We start from the raw sequence: 27,125 nt of genomic DNA, 5'->3' as shown, positions 1-27,125 counted from the left end.
GGATCTCTGACTTCATGATATCTGCAATTGGCAGATCGTGAAGTCTTTAAACGCAAAACTCCATCAATCTTGAAAAATCCATGTATCAAAAAACTATTATCAAGTATATAACGATAGTTTTGTCCATCTGATCCAGTTCAGTAAAACACTGTAAATGTCAACCTGCACAATTGGTTGCACCTGTTTCTAAAGTGTTTCATGCTGCATGATGAAGCATGATGTGGTGAAAAATGAGATAGCTTGATTGGTTTAAATATTGTGGATTGTGGTTCTGCTACCATTTGGAAACTCTTGGCAGGTTTTAGAAAACAGTTATTGTTTTGCTCGGTCGCTGCCATGCGACCAGTTCCGGGTGCGATGAAAGCTGATCCGTTGACAAACAGCGCTGAGATTTTTTGCACAGAAACGCCCATTGGAATGAATAATGCATCCAAACATCTGGTGGTCTGAACAACAGCATGGAGTAAACAGCTACCGCTCCAGACTGACTCACCTTTACTCATAAGCCCAAAGTTCACTCACAGTTAAAGACAACTCATCTGTGGGATCGTCGACAAAAACAAGCTGGTTTGCTGCTGAAAACGATCTGGAGACGGCTTCCTGGTATTTGCTTGATTGTGAATCATTTAAAGCCTAGTTCTAAAGTTAACAGTAAGTAGTTCAGCAAATGAAAATGTGTGTCCATGTCTATGTGGGAAAGTCCTTTTTAACAAATCAATCAAACTATGACTCTTCAACAAATGTACTGTAAAATCAGCCAGTGGAGGTGAGATCATTTCCAGGTATATCTAATACAGATCAAGGGTTATTTTTTCTGGATTTAGCCATTATTTAGCTGTAGTAACTGTCTGTACAAACTACAGTACAGTTACTTGTACAAGTTATTTGTACAACTACAAATATTTTCAATTGTACGTATAATAAACAAAACATTTCAAATTTAAACCCGAATATGAGTCAAAACTATAAAACACAACACAGACTGTAACTAGCAATTACGTTTTTAATTGAAATGACCTGAGGCTGCTTCAAAAATCTGCCTGAAAATGTTCAGCAATGAACCCCCTCAGTCAAATTGCAGCTGAGAATTTTTGCAACCATCATGATCTGTACAAATGTGTTTCATATCAAATATTTGACGGAATCACTGGCAGGACAGTGTTAGAGTTTTGGAGTTTTCTGCAAAAACACTTTTAATTCCCAGGTGCACCGGCTAATCACACACTATGACACAACAAAATCCACTTCTTGTGTATGTGAGCGTGTTCGTTATCATTCAAGTGCTGTTGTATTACTGGAAATCACAGGCAGATAGCAAGAGTAAAGGTTCCAGTTGACGTCAAGCCTTTTAGGAAATACACATATCTCTCACACACAGTGCACGCAGGTCACCGTGAACAAACTTTGGAGGGAATGCCAGATTATGGGTCTGATTTAGAGAGCTGGTGTTTTGCTTTGAAGGTGGGTGCCGTTACCCAATATCATATCTCAGTTATCACTTCTACGTTAACACTGTTGCCCACACTGCTCCAGTTTCACCTTGCTTTTGGGTGGTCAGTTAGCCAGCCAGTTAATCCACCCCTGCCAAGGTCAAATAGTTGGAAGGAGGTCTGGCTTCTTGCACCATATCTCTGACGGTGCCTTGTGATTTCGAGGCATTGTGTTATCTCAAATACTTCAGAATCAGGTCTCCCTTGCTGGGTCGAGCTGCTCAGGAAATCACAGGGGAGGATCCACTTTCTCTGTCCATATTTGTTAGTCAATCAGCTTTCTTCTAACCACCTTGTAAATTCCCTGGGTCAAATGAATGACCACAGCCTCACCCAAAGTTTACAAAATGTTGAGGTTTGCATCCACTTAGATTGTTATATAAAACTATAATTTTTCTTTCATCACAAGGTTGTCATGCAAAACAAACAACAGAAACTGCATATGTGCTCAAAAACAATAGAAAATTTGCACGGCATAAGTGCAAGATGTCGTCTTTTATGTAACAGTCAATAGTAAGGCAGTCCAAGTGCTAGGGCCTGTTATTGTAATAAGCTTTTAATTATAGGAAGGAATTCATTGTGTGCTGTGTATGTGCTGTAAGCATATACTATATAGACTGAAAGACTAAATATAAACACCAGCCAAGTAAATATGCAATATTTAAACCCATGAACACTCAGTAGTTTCTACTACTTGTTACAACATTACAAATGAGCACTAATTAGTTATGGGTCAAAGTGATCATTTTGTTAAAGTATAGATGGCCAAAATCACAGCACAGCTGTTGTCTTCTTGTGCATGAGGATTTGTTGTGTTCTGTGGTGCCACTGTAACATGTGTTTTTGGTTGCCTATAACTTGTCCCTGCTGATCTGGATTAAAGTCAAGTATCGTCATCCACCACTCGTGCTGTTGCTGCTGCACCCGAACATGCTACTGTGACTTCATGTGTGCCTCAACCTTCTTCTCTTCAAGTTTCATTTCAGACTAGAGCACTTGTACTGCCTTGAATAGTCTCGAGACATCTCTAGTGCCCATGACCATGACTTTGGTACCTTTACACTACAGTAAAACCTAAACAGAAAGATTTCACAGGTGACATATAGACACAAACAAGGCACACACACCCACTAGGGCTGTCACTTTTTATTCGACATTCGAATATTCGTTCGAATGTGAGGGGGAAAGTTCGTATTCGAGCAGTAATGACCTGCTAGATATGCAGGCTGCAGCAAAGATACTCTATTTACCGTCTTTGGCTGCAGTGCCCAGTGCCTGCATAGCGCCGCGGAACTTCCACCGGACACGGAAGGGCCACGAAGAGCCGAGAAACGGAGCCAGTTTACTTTCTGTGCCCATATTAACCGCTGGTGTGGTGTCGCGGCGTGCACCTCCGCGGCCGGCTCGCGCCGTGCAGCGTCTGGTCTATTTTGTGTGAGAGCCGCGAGCAATCGCGTCAAGCTGGGCAGGAAGTCAAACATGAAACAACGAGAGTATCCGGTCAATTTTCAAAATAAAACACCGCGACTGTGTGTGTGGCGACGGCGACGCGCGCGCGCGCGCGCGGGGGGGGATTTGGGGGGTCGTTGTAATATTCGAATATATCCGAACGAATTACGGGTCATTCAATATTCGTTCGAACCTCATTTTTCTAAAAACTGACAGCCCTAACACCCACAGGCTACTTAGGGGGGGTGCATGTCCGACTGAAGGAAATCAAACCCTTCTTGCTGAGAGGCAAAAACGCAAACCACAGTACCACTGTGGTGCCCGCAAGACACAAGCAAAGGGCTGAAATCAGCTGACACTAAGCACAATACAAAGTGATATATAAATGGAGCAAAGCCTGCAAGCTAGTTCAGGCAGAAAGTTCAACTGAAGTCAAACTGTAAACGTTGCTGAAGCTGCAATAAACATTTGAATTGTAAGTTTTCTGAAATACACTAATTAAGATATCCCATCATTCTAGTGACATTTAGTGACACATTTCTGATACTTCCCACTGAGTAATTCCTCAGCACTTTTCAACTACATCCTCACTCACTATCACATAGTAGCTGTTCTGGAGCGGTTGTTAGCTTGGAAATTGATATTGAAAGTGTTTTTGACCCTGGAAATGGCAGTTGAAATAATGTCTTCAACCTTTTGTTATTCAGCCTTCATAATCGAGAAACACTATTTGTCCAGGCAAAATGGATGGAGGTTTTAGTTTAATATTGAAATCCTCAACCCATAACTTACTTGTGTAGTTCTCATGCCAAAGATTAGTCTAAATTAGTTAAACCTTTCCTTTTCTTCCTACTGCATTGCTCAATAGTTGTCCATATGTGTTTTGTTTTCCAGAGTATAGTCTGTACAGGGATGATGAAGTGGCACCCTGAACCTCAACACATTCATTGCATCCAGTCATGTGAGGTAAGAGTCAAAACAGCCAAGCAGTCCTGCTTCAAACACAGGAGTATTTTTGTTCTTTCAATCTGCTTTTTGTCCATTTATCCATCAAGCATGCTTTGAAGGCCAACACAGCATACTCTTCCTTCCAGATATCAGTCTCACCTAGGCCTTTAAGATTGTTAAATGAGTGAAAATCTATTTTAATCACGGCGGATACTTTATATGGTCATGGACTGTGAAATTATTCACTGCAGCTGAGAGTGCTTGAGTTACGATTGTTGCCTTTTGTATATCAGAGTTGTAATGTTTTTTGACCTAGTAGTGGAGGGTGTACCAGTGGCTCATGAGTCACAAAAAGTAAACCACATGTTTTTTTCTGGTCTGGTAAGCAATGGGTGGAATCATGGGGGAGATGAGCGGGAGAAGAAGAGAAAAAAATGGGCCAGCACATTTACAGCACATGAACCAAAAGGTAGTCTGATAAGTGTGATAAGTACAGTACCATACTGTACTAACATGTATCCCCATAATCCCAGTCATCTAGTGGGATGACACAGGGCACAGTGGGACATGGCTTCAGAAAAAGTTGACAGCCTAAAAATTAGCAGCATCTTTACTTAGGTTATTAATTAAAAACAACACAAGAGTGCACGACTCCTAGATTTAACAGCATTATATCATTCAACTGTGACAACAACCAACCAATAAAGACCTTAATCCAGTACAGGCCAGTTTCAAGTAAAGGCCTAGGGTAAATAGGTGTTTAAAGTGTTACATGTGTTTAAAGACTATGATTGTTGAAACCTGTTGTGGAGCCCCTGTAAATGTCTGATCTGATAAACAATAGAAGTAGAAAGGGCCTTCGCCAAATTATTTTGAAAGTGCAACGTCCAACACTCGGCTGACACAGGCATGGGGCTTTTTAGCTAACTAATGGTGCAACTTGATCATGCAGCTCTATCACTCATTCATTCAGTCACAGACATTTGCTTTTATAGTGCTGCTGCCCCTGTTGTTGTAGTCTGTCCAAAAAATACAACTTTATATTTGTCTGAGTGATCAGATACAGTACCCTTACCCATGTCTCCATGGTAATATGCGACACAAAATACCTATTTTATCCCAACCCTGTATGAGGTAATTTATGAGTGTGGGTGACAAATTTAAATTTTTCTCTTCTTCCATGTTTACATTATGCTGTAGGTCTATGTTTGCTGGGCATTGCAATGATTCTACACTATTAGTCCAGACTGGAAAATATATCTGCAGGTCACTCAGTGTGTTGTGTGTGTTACTGTACATGCCTGCTGCTGTGACACAGTAATTTCCAACAGCACGCTTCCAGCATCTAAGCACCGATCTGCATCAAGTCAAATATATTCCCAACTACCCTACTAATACAGTAAACAATGAAATCAAAGAAGTGAGAGGCTCCAGGCAGCAAAGTGGTTATGGCTGTATGTACCATTTGAACCATACATTTTGCAGCGTCCATGACAGACTGTTGTGAATATCCATTCAAACTGACAGCACATGCTATCTGTCACATAATGCAACCAAAGCACTTCGTAAAAACACTGATGGATACTTGTTGCGTTATCAAAGGATGCCGTCTTTTTCACAAATATGTGGAAAAGGTGTAAATATAAAATGTTCTTACATAACATGTCTAGCATGTGCTTTTAAAGCCTTGAGGTCAGGAGGATCTCAGTTCGGCCTTGGTCCCATTATTATCAAAGATATTTTATTAGCATTGAGATAAGGAATACTTAATCCTTAAAACAATTACACCATTTCTGGGCATAACCACATTAAATTTACTGCCCTAGACAGACTTTTCCAACAATATTAAACATGAAGCAAAACATGCTGTATCCCTGTTGTCATCACCACTCAAGATACCAGAGCCAGTGTGCAATATGCTTCACATTTCATGATGACAAATTTCAGGCAGAAATTGATATTCTCACACTTTAAACTTTACAAGAATCCTTTTCAAATCTGTCCAAAGCACTTTTTTTTCCAGGGATCCTGGCATTGCCAAATGCTGTTATGCCTGCCAACACTAATGGATTATCTGATAAAGGGAAATATATTAATCACTGGATTATGTTAGATTTAGATTAATCATTCAGGCTGACAAAAGGCTTTTAAATCTTGAAAACATTCTAGATTGATATGAAGTTAGGAGGATAATGTTTCCTGTTAATTGACAAAGTAAGAAAGTCAGCTTTTATCTTAAATCCACATTTGCAATAAAAATAGATTTGATTTTACTGGAAACGACATCTGGATATTTGAAGAGAGTTTAGTATTTTCAACATAACTATACATTTCCTACTGAGACAGTTCAGTTCAGAAGCAAGTTAGTATTTTTACGGATGTGTTGCATCATCATTACATCTCTGATAAATTATTAAATTATACACAAGACCTTGAGAGCATCAACTCCCTATGTAATGTTGGAAAAAACAAAGACAATAATAAAGATTAGCTATATCCTATTATAAATTATGATGCTGTCCAATGCATGGTCTCACTGCATTTTGTTATGTACAGTATAAGTATTCAGGCCCTCTGTAGTTCAGTAGTTGTTGCACCTTTTGCAGCATTTTTTGGGGCATTTTTATTGTTATTGGATAGGGCAGTGAAGAAAGACAGGAAATAAGGGAGCGAGACTGAGGGAATGACACGCAGTAAGCTGCTGTGTAACCACTCAATCACCTGAGCACCCTGATGTTCGGTCATTTTTATCCACACATTATCTCAAACTCTATCAGGTTAGATGGGTTTGTAGATGAAGGACTCTGGGTAACTCAAGCAAGGACATTTACAGAATTCTTGGCTGTCTGCCGAGGGTCATTGTCTGCTGGCAGGCAACCCTTCTGCCCACCCTCAGGATCAGGTTTTTGTTTAGGTTATCTCTGTCCATTGTTCCAATATATTTTCCATCAACTGTTTCCCCGTGCCTGCCTCTGGAAAACACTTCCACAGAGCTTAGCTTCTTCCAGACATGACATGTAGAATTGAGGCCAATTGAGCATCTTTTTTTTCGTTACAGTCTGAGAATCCTTTAGATGTTTTCATCTGTCCTCCTCTTAAGAGAGGCTTCTGTCTGGCCCAGATCAGAGGAGTGATGCAGTGATGGCTGTTCTTCTAGTTTCTCCCAACTTCAGGATCTAGCGAGCACAGCCAGAGTAACTAGCGGGTCACCTGACCTCTCTTACTAAGGTCCTTCTCCCTGCTTGTTCACATTGGCAGGGAAGCCAACTCCTGTATGCAAAAAGCATCTCAAGGCTAAAAGCTCCTCACTTGGCGATCTAGAAGAGACTCTAAAATAACAAAAATGAGGCGACTATGAGTTACTATGAGTAACTCACAAAGCCAAATAGCAAGTGGACCATGATATATGATCACTTCATCAAGGCCAAAATATAACTTTCATGGTCATATTGTCTTAGGTGACCCTGTTACTTTTAACCTGCTGCCAGCATCAAAGCAAACCTTCTGTCTGTATGTGAGAATTATCAAAAGTAGGGGTGTAATACAGCTCAATCTGGGTTGAGTAGGTGCCAAATATACAGAGGCTATAGTCCTCGCTGCAGCCGGCCCTGGTTCGAATCCCCCGGTGGACCTTTGCTGCGTGTTATTCAGCCTCTCTGTCTCCCCTTTTTCTGTCTGTCTCTCTGACTGTAATGTCAAATAAAGGCGTAAAAGACCAAAAAATGTATTAAAAAGTAATTATCAAAAGTAACTGAGAAATTACCATATCGCCATCAAATATTCTGACTATATTAAAGTTTTCAAGGGTTAATATCAATCACCTCTGGCCCCAGTCATAATAAACTCCCCATTGCTTTAATCACCTTTTCTTTAAGTAGTAATAAGTACGTTTTAGTAAAAACTCAGTATTTTATTTTTTTCCTCAGTTTATTATACTCCACGATACCTTTGCATCGTGAAGTGTAATGAACTGCCTCTAGGGGCTGCTGTGGCACGACTTCAGATTTTTGGGCTTGTACGCTTTCACAATACTTTGTGTGCTCTGCCGTTTTTATCATAAATGAAAGTTTGTTTAATCTGCATTTAACGTCCATCTCAGCTCAGTAATATTTTAGCAGTGACAGTAAATCATCTAAAATCATAAACCCAGTTTTTATTTGGCATTCATCCGTTGGGTTCAGAAAAGGCTGGAACTACTGATGGAACACATAAACTGTTGATGTCTCACGGTATTAAAATATTCTTCCTACCTGCCAGCACTACATTTTCCCCTTCCACCTTCCCGTGAATGTTGCTAGGCAAAACAGTTGCTTATAACCCACTCCTCCATGACAACACTGTAAATTATACCAGACCACATGTGCTGCATATGCTCAATGCCAGATCTCATCCAGATGCCATTTCTCTCTCTCTTTCTCTTACTTTGTCTTTCTTTCTACTACGGTGCCTTTCTGTCCTTTCTTTCTTAAAACCAGGTTGACAATTAGTGTACTAGTCAGGACAGACTGTTTATTGGCACAGCAGTGATTGTACAAATGCTGGGCTGAGACGGTTTGTATTTCTTTTGCAAAGTTCAACATTCTCAGTTATTTTGAAAAGCTATTTTCAACTCTAAAAAAGACATAATGCCAACTGAGTCTGTCTTGAGGTGTCTTCACACTTTTCACAGCATGATTAAAATATTTGCTGAACCAGTAAGAACAAAGAATGTGATAAGTGTGTAACAGCAAGCCAATTAAACGCATAAACTCATGTGCCACTTCATATGAGGTATTTTGGGGAAGATGACCTATTTTAACCATTTGGTTGGTAGAATTTTTTTCAATCTGAAACAAGCAGTATTCATATAGCTACATAGTTTATTTCACAGAAGTTCCACATCACCTTATCACCTTAAGGGGCCGTGTCCACCGGACGCGCTTTCAGCTCTGACAGCGCTCTCAGCGCTGCTTTCCCAGCGCTTAGCGCGCTCTCTCTCCCTAGTCAGAACGCCGCTGTTGCTAGGTTACAAAACGAGTCCTCTGACACTTCCGTGTTCCGGCCTTGTTTAATGTAAACACTACAACGAGTGTCAGAAATACACAATAGCATTAGCAGCAGCTTTTGACATGGACCCTGAGGTCGGCCTACCTTCAATACAAGTGTGGGTCATGATATAAACCGAGCCACGTCTCCGGTTGTGTTGCTGTCGGTAACGTAAGTCCCGCCCCTTCTTGATTCTGATTGGTCAGTGCGGGGAAAAGTGACATTGACGAGCGTAGCGCTGTTCTAAAAGTTGAACAGATTTCAACTCGAAGCGCTCTGAGCGCCGCGACAAAAAGAAGCAAGCGCCGAGGGCGTTTTACCGCCGAGGGCGCTGAGCGCTGTGAGCGCCCAACTCAATAGGGTTTGAATGTAAAGTAGACGCCCAGAGCGCTAAAAACGCGTCTGGTGGACACAGCCCCTAACCGTATGTGTTTAATATTGTAACCATGGCAATGAAGATACTCTTAAAGCAGAAGTAGGTGATATATTTGTGTTAATATAAGTCTTAAATAGTTATATCTTCCGACAGCAATCACTTACATAGAGTGTTTGGACTGAAACACGGGTCTGTCAGTCACTCTGCTCTGCTCTGAGCCGAAGAGAAAACATTTATCGTATCCTACAGTTTTTATCCAATGAGGAGAGAGAACGGCATGCAGGTCTGTGTGTGCAGCCAAGGAACGCCGTGAATGTGGCGACGTAGGGACGAGGACTGTTATGGTGCGTTCAAGGAAACTCGTATTTTTCCGACCGTGAAGTGGTACCAGTTCGATCTGGTACGAGTTCACCGGTCGGAAGTTACGAGTGGCTGTTATAGTGACTTTCACCGGTAAAACAGGTCGGAAAAACACGAGTGGGTTGCCTGAAACGCTACAAAGTCGAAAGTTGTGACTTGAAGCTGTAATTTACGATTTCAAAAGCCTGCCTGGAACGCAGCATTAGCGAAAACGACCGGACCACTTACTTCTGCTTTAAGTGCCAAAAACTACTCAATTAACTGAGTAGTTTTTGTGCTTAAAACTAACCAAACTGTAACTATTCCACATCTGTAATCATATGTTTATTATTGCGTGCGTTCGTACCGTACAAGTTTCAGTTTTACCACGCACTACTGTCATGCATGCGTGCTTGTCTGTGTGTGAACGACAATAACGGAGAAAGAGCGCTATGCGGAGATGAATGAATGGAACGATGTTGCGTTGATCAAGCCAAAAGCAGAAAAATCTATTCGTGGTGGACATAATTTATTCGTGGCGGGCCGCCACAGCTCTCTTTTCGTCTGCTCAAAACAGCCCTGCTCAGAACGTGCCTGTTCTAGTGCCTGTCCCTTTAAATGCAATAGAACCACTGCTCACCCTGCCCTGCCCCCTACCTGTACTAGTACGCACAGGTAGGGGTGGTATTATGCAAATTTGAAAACGAATAACATCATTGGTTGACAACTGAGGAAACAGCTCGTAAAACCACATGGATAGGGAGCCTGCTGATTTTTGTTGTCAGTTCTCACATTTTGGGGGCCGTAAGGAAAGACAAACACTAGGGATGCAAACAATTAATCGACTATCGATTAATTGTCGATAAGAATTTAATCGATTAAATTAAATTACTTGCAATTAATCGTTCCTTTTCAATGGGAGTTTTACTGTGAAATGTAAACAAGCAAAGCCGACATAATGTATCAGATCTCTGTGTAAACGTGTGCAGCGCACTGCAGCACACAAGGGAGAGAGGGAGAGGAGGTGAAAAGAGACAACACTGTTACCTGTTGTAGCTATACGGGACTCAGGCTGTACCATCGCTAACACACAGACGACCGGTGAGTAACGAGTCAAAAAGCCGCCGACACGGAGCTGCCTGAGGAGTTGTAATGCAGCCTGAACGCAGCTCAAACCGACCCGGTGCCTCAGCACGGCGGACAAGCTTTGATAAACACACCGGATCCGCGCTGGTTTACAGTATCCTACCGTAGTTTAGCCGGTCGCTACCGGAGCTTAATTTAAAAAAAAAAAAAAAAAAAAAAAGAAAGAAAAAAAAAGCACAGAACAGCGCGTGTGTCCAGGCTGTGTTGGTTTATGTAACTTGAGGGGACAAATGAACCACATGTTTATTGTCATGCATTGCTGACCTGGGCATTGTTTCTCAATAAATTAGAAAACCCTTTCCTATCATTCCCCTTTTCCCTGCATGGTTGAAGGAGACTGGCTCGCATCCACGCTCCCACTCCCTCCTGCGCCGACATGTCACCTTAAGTCACATAAACCAGTACGGGTGTGTGGACACAATATTGTTGTCAGCGCGACAGCGCCTCATCACCGCTGGTGTTTAAAAGGCTCCGTTCTTTCTGCAGTCAGGTTAAAGCGCACATCCGCTGTGTTGGTAAACAAATAATCCCTCTGTATCAACGGAGGCAGGTGCTTGATCAGCTTGGGTTGGAGGTGGTGTGAGTGCGGGCCAGCGGGGGACGGGGGACGGGGGCATTCGGGCTTCAGCACGGTACGGAACAACTGGCCCGTGTGAGTGCGTCCTTATTTGTGGCCGCAGCAGCGCCACACGGGCTTTGCCTTTCAGCAATCAAGCGCTGCTTTCGTCTTTGATAAAAACAATAACAGCAACAGCTGTCGGCAGCTGAGATCGCTGTGCCGTCACCATAGAAACGCAAGACGCATTACGGCTCATTCGCAAAATACCTTTCAATGGAAACACCCGCAAATGGCAATTGCACTTTTTCGAAGTTTCAGAAATATCGCTTTTATTTTGCGAAAATCTGTAATGGAAACGCAGCGGTGTCTCTCATCTCATCTCATTATGATACTGTAGGACTTCAACCTCAGAGCTCTCTGTCCCAAATAACGTGCTACTTAAACATTTTCATTGTGCTGTGCTCTTAAAATAAATTAACAAATACTAGTGTAAAGTCCATAAGGAATTTTCCCCTTAAATTTAGGTTCTCAGGAAAATCGCCGCTTATCAATTAATCGATCATCGATCGATAAGGTCTATCAACTATCGATTAATGAATTACTCGATAATTTGCATCCCTAACAAACACCCAAATATACGTTAAAGAGCCTTCAAAAAGTGATATTTCCATAATACAGTATGTCGCCTTTAAATGATTTGCCGTAAGGTGAATGCTTCTCAATCTATCACCAATCCATTCTCAGTAATGTATCCATGTCCAGTTCATGGTACCATGGTAAGACCGGTACATGTTGCCTTTACCACATCTTCCAGTTGTTCTTGAGGAATCCCACAGTGTTTGCAGGCTATACTCACTAGATATAGCCTCTAGGTCTTCCTTTACATCTGCCTTGAATCTTCCAAATGCAAATATCTGCAGAAGGAGTTCATCAAGTGACAATCTACCAGCTCTACTCTGAGCTTCTTCTGTAAACATGCGCCCTGTCTACTTCCTCAGTATCATGGTTTTAAATCACCTCTCCTGAGCAGTGAGTAGTATTTAACCTCAGTATCACTGGTCCACAATTAGACATTCACTTGTGAAAGAGGAAGGCATCTTACTTTGCAACTAACTAAACAGCACGCACTCGACTGGGAACATAAGGACATAATACATGTAACTTTGACTTTATCTGTGAAAACCACTATGCCAATGAAGTCTCAAACAAAAAACATATTATGCTGAAAAACAGACAAAAATGTGATGACCAAAACCATCTCAAGTAAAAGTAGTCAGTGATTTACCATGTACTAGGGCAGATATCCCATATTGCATTGCACACTGTAATGGATAATATTTAACAAACCCTATAGACCTAAACTACCACTAATATATGTGTGCCCGCACGCACACACACACACGACTTCAGAGGACATGACATTGGCTTCTCAGATTGGGTTACATTCATTTCCTGGAGACTTCCTCTATCCCCAAATATAACAACTATTGGTCTAATTTACCCTAACCATAACCTAAACCTAATGTTACTATAACCTCAAAACATGTTATCAAAGTGAAATATGATTTATGTTATGTCTTTTGCTTTTTAACCCAAAAGGAAAACAGGTCCCCATAATGTGTAAACAGTTTCAGGTCCCCACAACATGAGTAAGGTCCCCACAACATGAGTAACATCTGGGCACAACACACACACACACACACACACACACACACACACACACACACACACACACACACACACACACACACATACAGACCTCCCTTGAACTCCCTGAACTGTCTTTTCTATCAAAAGGAAAAAAAACAGAGTTCTGAGGATAACAGAAAAGAGCTAACCATACACTCCTCCCCCAAACTGTTTTCAGCAAGTTCTGGGTAAGATGGGGCGAATTAAGATGGGGGGGTGGGGGGTGCAAAATATCTGCTATTAAAAGAATGATACAGACTAGGAAGTAAAATATAAATATATTGCTTCTTGACAGAAGAGTGTTCACAAGAATTCATATCTGTGTTTTATAATGCTCTGATGAAGAGCTTGGCAGGTGCTGGTGACAGCACATGCTTCCCCAGAAATAGCCGATGCTAAGAGGTGGAATATTTATGTTAGCAAGGTGTGGGGTTGGCTGCTGCTGCTTTGTACATCTCTTTTACACCGATTTGAAGGGAGTTGCAGAATAAAGGTAATATACAAACCAGCTGACCTTTTAATTTTGCATGGGGGACTAAGGTGCACAGCCAACTCTTGCTGGTTTTATACTCTTCCTAAGTTTACGCATTGCCGTTGAGAGTGAGGTTTATGCTGCCTGGAAGGGAATGTAAATACTAATTAACCTCAAATGAGCTCTGACCTCAAAATTAACCTCACACGGGTATAGTGCAGGGTCTGCAAAATTTTAACAATTTTCAGCTTGAAAGGATGTGCATGTGGAAAGGAGATCAAACCCACAATAAATCTCAGCTATGGAAATCTTTAAAATTCAAATAAAACTTGACATCAGGCAAAGCAAGTCTGTGTTATGCATGACTGCCGCAGACTATAGAGGTAATTCAAGATTTACATAGTAGTAGTGATTTGGGTGAGGCTTCTGGTACAATTGCTGCTAAAGTATTTACTCAGAAACAGAACGATTAAATAGATTTATTTATGCCACGGCAGTTTAGTTGGGAAAGGCAAGGGGATTCGTCAAGTAGGGAGTTCTTTGAAGTGAGGAGAAAACTGCAGAAATCTTCTCAGCAGCTGTTCTCTCCCTCTGCGCAGGTTAGGTAGAACCTTAAGTCTTTGAAATGACTCCATCAGCTCACAGCTGAAAGCCAAAAGTATCTTTGGCACGCAGCACTTATTTTCATATTGTTGGCACTTCAGGAAAGCCCTAAAGGTTTAGTCAAAAACATTAAAAAGGCTTTTATCATGACGCGTTTCAGATTCTATGTAACTTAAATTCCACAAATGTGCGTGCCACTCCAGGAGGCCAGACTATTACAAAAACAGTTTGAGGAGTTGTCATTCACAGGTATTCCAAGTAACACAAGCTAAATGAGATTGATTATTTGCATCATATCATACTGGGGGATGCCAAAAGATATCATTTTTATTCTATGGCCTCAGAAAAATTAAAGAAGCTATGTGTGCAGCAGGTCTATGTATGCACTTGTTTATCCGCACACACAAATGATTAGGTCGGTCACCTGTGCTCCAAATCCAGTTTTAAAAGTCCCATATTTGACACTTCTCAGTGATCCATAAAAATATATATTTGTGTTTTTAAAAACCATCTCAATGTAGTTTTACCTCAGTAACCACAGATCATTGATGCAGATATAGCAGATTTCAAATCTTGCAAGGTTGGATGGTGAGCGCAGGTGGGCGGGGCTTAGGTCAGGGCTGTGAGTAGTGACTTTCAAAGTGACAGGAAGTCCTGATGGTTGGTTTTAAAGGGATAGTTCACCCAAAATTCAAATTTCACTCATTATCTACTCACCCTCATGTCGACTAAGGGCTGGGAGAAGTTTCAGAGTCCTCCGTGCCCTCTCTGAGTTACAGGGGGGCTCCGTGCAGCACTGCATGTCCATATGACGGTTGCGAACGGAGCTCACTTTTCTTCGTCCAAAAAGACACACCAAAAAACATCCAAATACCTCCATAGTGCTCGTCTGTAATGTCCCTCTTGTATTGAAGCCCCAACATGAGAAATTGTTCGGAAAAAAATTAAATAAGTATATGTTTTAAGCTTGTTTGTAGCGGAAGCTCCCAGCACTGCTCTTCCTGGTCCGTCCAAATCTCACGCGATTTGCATTGACACCCAGTTCACGGCTCCGCAAATCGCGCAAGATTCCGGCAGAGCAACACTGGGAGCTTCTGCTACAAACAAGCTTAAAACATATACTTATTTAATTTTTTTCGGAACAATTTCTCATGTTGGGGCTTCAATACAAGAGGGACATTACAGACGAGCACTGTGGAGGTGTTTAGATGTTTTTTGGTGTGTCTTTTTGGACGAAGAAAAGTGAGGCCCATTCACAACCATTATATGGACATGCAGTGCTGCGCCGAGCCCCCCTGTAACTCAGAGAAGGCACGGAGGACTCTGAAACTTCTCCCAGCCCTTAGTCGACATAAGGGTGAGTAGATAATGAGTGAAATTTGAATTTTGGGTGAACTATCCCTTTAAGGGTCAGTTTCTGAATACAGGCTGTGAACATTCCTCTGTGGACTGAGGTTGCGATCGTTTCACAGTATCTCAGGTATCAGGTTTATCAGGCAAGGCCACCATCTTTGTGTAATACTAGTTCAAAATCCTGTTCGCACCCCTCTGTTCATTGACAACACAGTCATGCTAATAGTTTTCAAAAATGTACTTAAAATTTGAGTTAATGATTGCCTAACTTAGCATTTACACATAATGCCCAATGTTGACCACTCACCCAAATCATGTTAATTCTTAAGCAAATGGCCGCTTGGTGTAAAGCTAGCACAGCAAGACGATGTAATGCAAGACAGCTACGGCAAAGTTATATAGTTAGTTAGTATAAACAAACTTGGTTCCTCCAATAGTTTACCTGTGCCTCACCTTAAATCACTCATAAGCTTGTGGAGACAGTGCAACATTAGCATCTTGTTGTCATAATGGATGAATGAATGTGTTTACTGGTAAATCTGTTTAACTCTTACCCATAAGCTCGACACACTAAGAAAAGGACTATGTACTGGTATAACACATAATAACACATACAAAGAAATCCAGCATCTTATAATGAAACATTTAAGTTGATATTAAATATCAACTTACATACATACATAATACATGTGGCTATCCAGAACAGTGGCTGGCATAACTGTTCTGGCCACATTATGTATGTAGAGACTAGAAATAATTCTATGGGGTTCTTCTCCTTTTTTTTGTTTGTTTTTGTTTTTTTTGTTACAACCATTCAGGGTGGCTGTGTTGTGGTGGCATCTTCTTGCGAAAGTTTTGCTGCTACCCATCATGAAATTAGAGTACATGTGAACCCTTTGCTAAATATAACTCAGGCTTGTTCATGCATTGAACAGTGATCATGTATCTGATTCTGGTACGAATCTGGTAAAAATGTTTATTTTAAAGTTTCATGAACATTTGTCCCGAACAATGATATTGCATAACGATATATACCACTACAAATCTGTTTTCTGGAAGGATGCTGAGTCACATTTTCCTCTGGGCTTCCCAGGGGTTTTATGCTGTGTGAGGTAAAATTATCATTACTTCTCAGTTTGTAACACTGTCTGTTGTTTGTAACTTGTGTGCAGCCCTTTGGAGGGGATGGCTGGTGTGACACCACCAACAACCGGGCCTACTGCCAGTATGACGGAGGAGACTGCTGCCCGTCCACACTCTCCACCAGAAAGGTACACACACATTTCCAGTGCTTCTCCTCCATCTGCTATATTTACACATGAAGAAAAAGTTTGGACTTTTATGACTTTTCTTCATAAACATAAAACGTCAACACAGTTTTATGTTCCTATTTTATTAATGAAAAGGTTATTCTTAAACACATACAATACGACTTCCTTTGAAAGGTGGCAAAGTGTTGTTTGGCTCGCATCGGGCTCGCATCTCGCAATCAAAATTGAGCTCTGGACCTGAAGCCAGATTCTTCCTGTTTACAGTAGTAGAAAATCCGTCTCTTTTGGCAAAAGTGCTGTGCCACTACGCAGAAGACTTCTACTAAACAAACAAATACAGATCCCAGCTCCTTCCCCCTGTGCTCCTGTTAACGACTGCACCTAGTCTCCCCCCTCTGTACTAAAAACAACAGAGGAGACTTTTCACTACCCCATGCTGCTATACGCTTTCTCGCCTCTCATATTAAGCCACCGCTCTGCTGCAGAAGGAACACGCCGCGGCTCGGGACATCACACACTTGGATGTGGTTGTAACATACCTGATGAGATTTTCTCCTATTACACTGTAACAGATTTAGCAGATGAGAGTGAAGATCCTGTTTTATTTTTTGGGGATAGTACCCAAGCATCTTTAGTGGAGATGAGAGGCTTTTTTTATGTGTGTTGCAGCTCCACACTGTGATGCAGACCTATAATCTAATCTGATCACTTTAAAATTAGAAACATCCCTTGCAGGCCTAATCAGTTAGAGGAATATGTTGGATATCTCTGTGTTTATCCATCCTAACATACTCTCCCTGGTGATAGCTTGTTCGTGCATACTACAAGATGCAAATGTATCGCATTACACTAATTGCTCTAAATGATTGCTGTATATATTGGGTGGCTAAGAGGAATGGTATGAATAATAATGAGCAAGCCCAGGTTGGGCCAGTGGTGGAAACCAGGCCACTCATTCCCTCAACTGCTTTTACATAAACACATCTCTTTTTCCTGTTTTTCTACGCTTTCATGAGAACGTCTCTCCCATGTGGACGTTTGGGAATTAGCCCTCCCTCCGCTATACCCTATTTGGCTACTGTACAGCCACATATTCATGACACTCACTCAGGGGGCCCTTCCTATTAATTCCTATGGCCCACAGCTAGCTGAGCCTTGTCCGCAGCACGCCATGAGTCACTGGCAGCTCCTTCCTAAATGGAGAAGGAGTTCAGCGAGTCTGTAGCTGCCGTCATAATAAATGAGCTGCCAGACTGCCACTAACTGCTCTTTTACTGGGGAAGGGGGAGGTGGAGGGTACACGGGGGGAGCAGCGAGGTGTCTGACGGTCTGCGGTCTGCTCGGCCACTGTAAAACAGCAGCTCGGCGAGCGGAGGTCGTTCTAAGGAAGTGAACTAAACCGCTGTGAGAGTCAGCATCCTGACTGCCACCGCGGCTCCAGCAGAGTGATGGGGGCAGAGGTGGGGGGGGGGGTCGAGGAGCGGTGGACGGCGGGTTTGTTTACAGAATTCTCTGTTTCGATGTGGCTCGACTTATGCAGGTGGAGGAAATTACAGGGTTTTAACACAGCGTAACCCACTTTACATATTTTCTCTGATGCCACTCATGAAAAACCTTAAGAGTTCGGATATTTGAGGCCAATTTGCCACAGTTGCAAGATTTATTGATCAGAAACACACACAGACACGAGTTCATCTTTTTATGTTGTTCTGCAAGAAACATGGATACGTCAGTGACTGTTCCAGTATCTGGCAACATAAGTCACCTGCACCTGAGTATTCATATGTTTTCGTGTCTGGATTGGTCTAAAAGGGCCAGCTGCCTCCTTTTTTAAGCAGCTATCCTTATTTACAAGGATAGCTGCAGTGATGACACTCTTGTCATACACGAGAGATGATTCAGGTGGGATTCAGTCACAGGGAAAAGCTCCAGAAGAAAAGATGGGAGCTGCCACACCATCTATGGAAACACAGTCTTCCTTTGATTTGTTAACTGCAGCCTGTGTTCTCGTCCGACAAAAGGGTCAAAATACTAAAAGTAGCAGAGTGCAAACAGAAGGAAGATGAAGAGGGCATGCTTTTTTTTTTTCGTAAACTGTAGGCTTGGTTTTGATTCCTTGCAAGGTTGAATTCATTACTCCGAAACTTTTTCTTTCACATGAATTCGGTTCATGAATATGTTGCAGTAAACAGCAGGGAAGCAACTAATCCAAACACTCGGAAACAGCCAAAAGACTTGGCTTTTGTTTCTGTGGATGAAGCAAAAACAAGCCCTTTCGCTCCTTCCAGAGGTTGTTAGGAGGCATCGGAGGTGGAGTGCTGCTTTTCTGCTGTTGTGTGACTGCATGGCTGAATCAAGATCATGGTGCAGCCACTAAAAGGGAACATTTAGTGGCTGCACCAGTTCATCTTAAATGGGACTGCTGGCATTTGAAGTGACGCCGGGTCCTCTGCATCTCGTTGAGAGCCCTCAGTCAAACTATTACCCTGCCATCAACCCTCTCTCTCTCCAAAAGCGAGAGCAATCAGCAGTGAAGGCCGACAAGCTGCTACCTCCCACTCTCCTTCTCGCCTCGCTCGCTGTCATCCTTATTTTCTTTCTCTGCCTCCCACTCTCCTTTCTCCCTCTCCCTTTCTTTCTCTCAATCTTCCTCTCACTCCTTCTCTCCAGGAGCAAATGTTTACATTTCTTGCAACAGACTGCTTCGCGGGGCACCAGAGTTTATTTTGCAACCTGTGGTGATGGCTCGCTTCCTAGACAAGAACTGGCAGCCGCTTGTTGTTGATTCTTAACATGTGTTCATCCGTTCACCTCCACGGCGCTGCGTTCCTCCCTCCTTCTCCGAAGACCCTCAAGGTTTCTCGCCATTCAAAGGCCACGTTGAACCATTTGACATCATGCACTTTATCGGCCTCCGGGGGGCTGTAGGAGTTCTCTTTGAAACTGTGAGGAAATACAACAAGTCTACTAAGACCACTCTCGGGTTACTAAGTGGTACTTACCTTTCAGCACAGAACTGTTCACTAGCTGCTCAGCCAGTTCAAGCAAATTTATTTTTTATTGTCTGTTTTTGCCATTCAAAGTTGTACTCTTTGCTACAGTTGAAATGTAACAACCCTACAGGGAAGCCTCCTCAACTAGTGCATTTTTTAGTGACTCTAATTTTACTGAGAGTCCTGATGTAATATTTCCTTTTCCCCCTAATGCATTTCATACCTCTTTTGTATGCTTTGTTCCACTTACTTACGCAGAACTTACACTTAGACCAGGATTTTAGATTTGATCTGAGACCGACTGTAACGGAACGAAACATGTCTTTTCTGCGTTTAGTCACCAACAGGCCTAAAAAGTCCCATTGTGTTTGAATCCTGCCACAGAGCAATAGTTTTTCGAAACTAACCTCTGCATGTTGTGCTTGTTTACCGACAGGTCATTCAGTTTGGGGCGGACTGCAATCAGGATGAGTGCACTTGCCGTGATCCGAACGCCGAGGAGAACAAGAGCAAAGCAAAGCACTTGGAGGGAGGAGGGGGAGCTGGAGCTGGAGGAGGAATGCAATAAGATGAAGGGATGAAAGACGCTGGACCACAAACTACACACCACAACAAACAAACATTCTCTTTTCAAAACATTTTGTAATGCGAAGAATGCAACTGTAGGCAGACTTCTTAACATAAAAATGCCATTTTCATTTTATCATAAGCGATCTTACTCATCACATGAGTCACCACGGTTTAAAATCAGATTCCTGTGCTGAGTGCAGCCACACACCATCCACACATGGAGTGTTTTCCCCTCCTGGTAACAAGTACATGGTTATCCTCACTGTTGCATTAGAGGAAATTATATTTTGAAACTCGGGAGCCTGGCTGAGAAAACACTGAGGTCAAGTTCAAATAGGGTTAAAAGGCAGTTTATCCACTCCTGTACAAATCAAGTCATCATAATTGGATCGAATCACTGTAAATGGATTCAAGTACTTCTCTGGACCTGATTAGCCTTGGGATCAAGAAACCAAAAGAACTGGCTGTGCCTGTGAAGTGAAGGCACAGACCTTATAGTAAGGGCTAATGCTACTAAATGTGTTACCGTAGCATCCAGCTAGATATATTAGCATCTCATAAAATTTTCAGTACTACATTTAAATCACGCTAAAGCCAAAACACATCTCTCACTCATGTTGAGTCTCCTCAAAACCAAATGAGGACCAGTCAAATCAAATCAAAGCCAAATGGGCAGAGGAGAAGACGCGTCTAATTTCTATTCCACTACACAGAAATAATACCTCAAAACCAAATCCCTTCTGTCCCCATGGAAAACCCAAAAAATATCCAAAAAAAATCTAAAAAACTAATACTGAAACAACTTATATTCTTCATCATTGTGCACCAGATCCTTCTGCATAACAGCTCTGACTGCTGCAAGAGGACGCATATCTGTAAAGACTAACATATATAGACTAATATATTTGGATCACCTAGCGTATCTACTAGATCACATATTGGTCAACACTCTACACAAGTCAACACTCTATTTATATCACAAATCCTGTAATACAAACATGTATTTGTACCACACAGCATGTGCACAGCGCTTACCATGAGCAACATGTTTGTTTATTTTTGTCGTTTACTTTTGTCTTTCGATGATGATTGTATTTACACATTTTAGAAAAAATCTCATCCATTGAGTTATGTCACACATATGTGTCAAAACCAACACAAACAGCAGGGTACAATACGAACTGTAGAATGTCAAAATGGAAATCCTTAAACATCATGAATTTCCACAGTAAGAAGAGGTGCTGGGCTGCTTCACTAGTCAGTGAACCAGGATGGAAGGAGGCCAAAGATATTACACATGTTGTCAAGTTCAGCACAGACATGACTTCCTGCGAGCGAGTTTGTATGTCAGGACCATGTAGCCATTAAAACGAAAAGACCAAGTACTCCATCCAAATATTGTATCTATAAAAGTGTATTCATGTTCTTTGTGATATTTACAGTACTTTATACTCTATATGAAATAAATAGTACCTTTACATTGACCCCTATCATTTGTTTCCTGGCAGTTTATTTGACTTGCACTCACTGGCTCAGGATGTCGCCTGGGTGGATATCTGTGCGTGTGTGCTTGTGTTTGGATAACCCCACAGAGAGAGTGGCTTTTAAAGCAGAAGTAAGTGATATATTTGTGATAATATAAGTCTTAAATAGTTAAATCTTCCGACAGCAATCACTTACATAGAGTGTTTGGACTGAAACACGGGTCTCTCAGTCCCTCTGCTCTGCTCTGAGCCGAAGAGAAAACATTTATCGTATCCTACAGTTTTTATCCAATGAGGAGAGAGAACGGCATGCAGGGCTGTGTGTGCAGCCAAGGAACGCCGTGAATGTGGTGACGTAGGGACGAGGACTGTTATGGTGCGTTCAAGGAAACTCGTATTTTTCCGACCGTGAAGTGGTACCAGGTCGATCTGGTACGAGTTCACCGGTCGGAAGTTACGAGTGGCCGTTATAGTGACTTTCACCGGTAAAACAGGTCGGAAAAACACGAGTGGGTTGCCTGAAACGCTACAAAGTCATAAGTTGTGACTTGAAGCTGTAATTTACGATTTCAAAAGCCTGCCTGGAACGCAGCATTAGCGAAAACGACCGGACCACTTACTTCTGCTTTAAAGGACAATTCCAGGCGAATTCAACTCAGGGGTGTATTTTCATATCATTTTAGGTCTAAAAGAATGAATCTGAAGATTTTCAGTTTAATCGCTCCTGTTTTGCGGTAGTTGCGTCTGTCCCTGCATCGCCACGACGGCAGCAATGAATGGGAGTGGATGTAAGTTCCGCTGTTTAGGCTGTTTACAGCCCTCAAAGCCGCAATTTTTTTCCACAGACAGCATCAGATGGCTACTCAAACATGCACCGAGAAGTTTATTTACTTCAAGCAAGCCGACATGTTTGTAAAACTAGATCTAATTCAAAGTCTCCCGGAGTCTCGCGCGAGACCCAGTTGCCGTGCTCAGTGTGTTCACATGCAGTGGGAAAAGCTACCGTTTGTGTCATAAACACAGGAATATCAACTCTTTACTTGCTTCAAGTAAAAAAAACTTATCGGCGCATCTTTGAGTAGCCATCTGACGCTGTCTGTGGAAAAAAATGTACACTTCAAGCAAGTAAGGAGTTGATATTCCTGTGTTTATGACACAAGCGGTAGCTCCTACTGCGCCTGAATACACCAGCACTGCAACTTTCGACTTTTACAAACATGTCGGCTTGCTTGAAGTAAATAAACTTCTCGGTGCATGTTTGAGTAGCCATCTGATGCTGTCTGTGGAAAAAAATTGCGGCTTTGAGGGCTGGAAACAGCCTAAACAGCGGAACTTACATCCACTCCCATTCATTGCTGCCGTGGCGATGCGCGGACAGACGCAGCTACCGCAAAACAGGAGCGATTAAACTGAAAATCTTCAGATTCATTCTTTTAGACCTAAAATGATATGAAAATACACCCCTGAGTTGAATTCGCCTGGAATTGTCCTTTAATTTGAAATGACAGAATAACTGAATCACCCTCAAGGATAATTTGTGTGAGCTCTGTGTTGAGTTCTGCCATCAATAAATTACTGAATACTAAACCTCAGAAGGAGGCTTCCACACAAAAGAAACCATTTGACATGGGAATTAAGTTCATCTATGAGCTGGTGGATGTCACAAGTCTTAATTGTTACATGAGATTTATTCTGATTTCTTTGGTCCTTTTTTTCCTATTCAAAGCACTGATTCATCTGGTTTCTGTGTTGTATTGTTAAATAGAGAGACATAATGGACTTGTACAGCACTCCTCTGGCCAGTCCACTGCAAAAACTTTATACTACAGCCACATTCACATAGACAGACAGACACACAAACACACTGTTTTCTTACTACGCATACAGCAATTCTACCACATACACACTGGTATACTGATAAGGCATTAGAAATAGTTTGGCACTCAGTGTTTTGCCTAGGGACACTTGGACACACAGGCTGGAGGAGCCAGAGATTGAACCACCAGTCCTCTTTTAAACAACCCCTCTAAAACTGTTTTCACAAGTGTTGCTGCAATGGCATACTAAGGTCATACTGTAGTGTGTTGCATTTACTGCACATTGGGTCAGGAACTTGGTGTGTAGTCCACATCATCAAAAAAGACAAAGACTAAATGGTGTTACTGTACCTTCATATACAATAGTAAAATGAAAAAAAAAAAACAGCCCAGAGTTCAGAGTCACCACAACAACCTATAAGTTTGTATTTCTACAGTGATACTGGGAGTGTCCACAGTTTGTCTGCATATGAACTGAAAAGAACATAGCTCTTCCTTAGCAACACAAACTGTATGAAGAAAAAAAAAAAAAAATTCTGATATGAAACGTTCACACAGCCATGTTTCATAATATATTCTTTATTGTTCTTTGAAGTAGCAAAGACCAAAGTGAAAAAGTTAAGTTTATGATGCCACATACATTATAGACAGAATAATATCATGCAGATAGTAGATCTCGATCTTATTTCCTTGTACATGTCATGTTCAACTCCACTCACTATTTGTTTGTTGTTGAACCATTAATATCAGTCTCTTAATCATCCAATCCCTCAGTTTATGACAAACGTTGACACCAGTTTGAACCAAGCCAGTGAAACAAACTGCCCTTCACTGTGGAACTGGAGTCAGGATTGATCTGATTACAAAGACTAAGCTACACAGCAGATATTACAGTACAATACTGCATCTACCAAAGCACACAGAAATGCTGTAAAATATCACCTGTTGTACATTTATATACAGAATTAAAACACAGTACTGTGCTAGAATGTGATGCATTTTATGAAATACTTTGCTGCTTATACAAAAATCTACAAGCGTTTGTTTTTTAGTATTCACATATGAGATTTGTAAAAAAAAAAAAAAAAAACTCAACCACTGCTATGTATTTGCATGTCTTTGACATCAATCTCCAATATGGCCACTGCACAGTAATAAAACATAGAATAATACCATAACAACTGAAGTCAAAGAAAAGTAAAAATATCACAATAAACACACGCTATTAATGGTAATGATTAAAAACATTTTTCCAAAGACTAATCTTATTGGGGGAAAGTTTAAACATAGAGAAGCAGCTGAAAACATTAAGACACTGTTAATTTGCAGGTTCAATACATTTTTATCACAGAGTTGATGGGTTCAGTTGGGTCTGATGTGAAAACTGTTAAAATGATAAATAAAATACTGTCAAATCATCTTGGCAGGTTTCATTTAACATGTAGAGATGATGAACGGATGTTTAGCAAAACTCCTTCCTAACAGCTTCCTTTACAAATGCAAACTATCAATACTACATTCAGCAGGTTACATCGCTAATAATGTTATGTACAAGGTTCATTTTTGAAAGTCTGCACTACTAAAATAACTTCCAGAAGACCATTCTCTGTTATCTACATGGTTTTATATCTATTTGACCTTTCTAGCTAAATCTCTGTAGCTCAAACCAGTGGTGTGCACTTTTCTTTTTGCCCCTGCCCTTCAAAAATCTGTGCACGCCACTGGCTCAAATGACTCCACTCGGTGCCTCACCTCCATCATGGATAACTGTGTGAAATAAAATACTGGCTTTGTTTCCATTGTCGCTACATGACGGTTTCCTTATATATCTGTCACTGCAGTAGTGGTTCAACGTGTCTCAATGACAAATAAAGTCCTATCTGTGTCTCACTTCACATACTTCCATACTCACACTGGCTGTTTTGAAAGTAAAAGTGTGTTTACATCAGTTTCTGGGTGGAACATGCGCTATGACTTGAATGTGAATACAGTATTTCTGTTTCAGTCTTACAAAATATTGCTTTAATATTTAGATTTTGCAAAAAAAAAATTTCTCAAAATTTCCATTTCCGTTACTCATTATTAAGCAGGTGAATGGAAACACACACTGCACAAGAACTGTTTGATTTGGTACAACAATACACAGTCTAAATCATACAGACTGTGCCTGCAAGTGCACTGTATACTGTGTACACACACACACACAGCGCATATAGACGTGAAAGTAGGAAGTGAAGTATGTGATTTGAGACACGCCACGAGTTTATGAGGCTGAAGGTAAAATAGCTTAAACTACTGGTGATCACTCATACAGTAGTTAAACAGAACACACAGAAAAATAAGCTGCTGAGTGAGCTGCTGTTATTCATAACAAATGCAAATGAGCACCAGAAGCTATGAACCACCAAAATATTCAAAGGAACAGTGTGTGTGTGTGGGCTTTTGTGTTGTTGTTGTTTTGTTTTGTTTTGTTTTGCATTGGGGTTGTTCCAGGTATTGATCTGTACATTTACTGATCAGTTAATTGAGAACTCCTAAATGGGAGTGCGCTGAGCAGAATTTCCATCCATTGTCTAACTGCTTATCCGTGCATTGCCGTAAGGGGGGGCTGGAGCCAATCCCATCTGAAAAAGGGCGAGGGCGATCACAGGGCTGACATGTACAGTGGACTAATAAGCTTACACGCTCACATTCACATGGATGTCCAATTAGGACTGTGGGAGGAAGCCGGAGAACCTGGAGAGAACCACCACACCACTGTGACCCCCCCAAACAGAATTTTCTGCAGGACACATACTGTACCAGTCATTCAGGACTACCTCACAACCCAATGCCAAAAAACAAACAAACCTGGTATGTACCAAAGAAACTAAAGCTATGATGGGTTGTTAGTGTAACATCTTTACAGCATCCAGTCTCTCCTGGGTCAGTTTATCATGTAAACTTTCACAGAAACAAAGAGTCAGGTCCATGAATCAAACTACAGTGTTTAGGCTGTACAGTATGATGGTTATGGGATGTCGACAAAGTCACTATGACTACAGTTTTCTGACCACTTGTTTGACATCAAGAGTTGCCTTTCATAAGTTTTCTTTATTTCTGAAGATATGACTGAGTTTGTGCCTGTTTCAACAGACACAAAGGAGCAGATCCCAGATCTGACCTCTTAATATCTGACTGAGCATTAAGAAGCCAAATAAAATGACTCTGAGTCTGAGGTCTAAAGTACACAATTAAAAGCAAAGGGCTGGAAAAGAAAAGCATGCTCTTCCAGATCAAAGATTTAAGATGGGGATTGTTTTGTCCAACAAAGAAATAAAGTCAATAGAAAGCATGTTTGGGTCTTCTAAGATATGTGCATTTAAATGGTATGATTGAACATTAAAAATAAAAATAACTTTCTTTTTTTTTTTCCATTAAACTAAATTAAATTCTAAATCTAAAACCAGAAAAACATGGTGGTGATGATGATGATGATGATGATGTAAAAAGCTGATGTGTGGGTCATAACATGTTTGTTGCCACGTTTGCTCTGAGGTGT

General features: G+C 41.4%; 1 protein-coding gene and 1 long non-coding RNA gene across 2 annotated transcripts in view; one reads left to right on the top strand and one right to left on the bottom strand.

Annotated features, from left to right (window-relative positions):
* Nucleotides 1–21,785, top strand: part of pappa2 (pappalysin 2) — a 114,697-nt gene extending 92,912 nt beyond the window's left edge. Inside the window, exons 25-27 of the mRNA XM_085804087.1 lie at nt 3,834–3,905; nt 16,622–16,720; nt 20,150–21,785. Coding sequence (XP_085660213.1) covers nt 3,834–3,905; nt 16,622–16,720; nt 20,150–20,281 — 303 coding nt within the window. The 3' untranslated portion in view covers nt 20,282–21,785. The remainder of the gene's footprint in view (nt 1–3,833; nt 3,906–16,621; nt 16,721–20,149) is intronic.
* Nucleotides 21,786–24,138: 2,353 nt separating this feature from the next.
* On the bottom strand, nt 24,139–25,524 carry LOC146970638 (uncharacterized). Its single transcript, XR_015038078.1, has 2 exons — nt 25,302–25,524; nt 24,139–25,236 (listed from the first exon to the last, which is right to left on the bottom strand). It is a non-coding gene; the product is annotated as an uncharacterized LOC146970638 (long non-coding RNA).
* Nucleotides 25,525–27,125: the final 1,601 nt, after the last annotated feature.

This window comes from Trachurus japonicus, chromosome 17, assembly GCF_045865225.1.
Source record: "Trachurus japonicus isolate A0001 chromosome 17, Traja_1.0".
NCBI classification, from domain to species: Eukaryota; Metazoa; Chordata; class Actinopteri; order Carangiformes; family Carangidae; genus Trachurus; species Trachurus japonicus.
The sequence above is the reverse complement of the archived record's forward strand: the minus strand, read 5'-3'. Positions and strand labels throughout refer to the sequence as shown.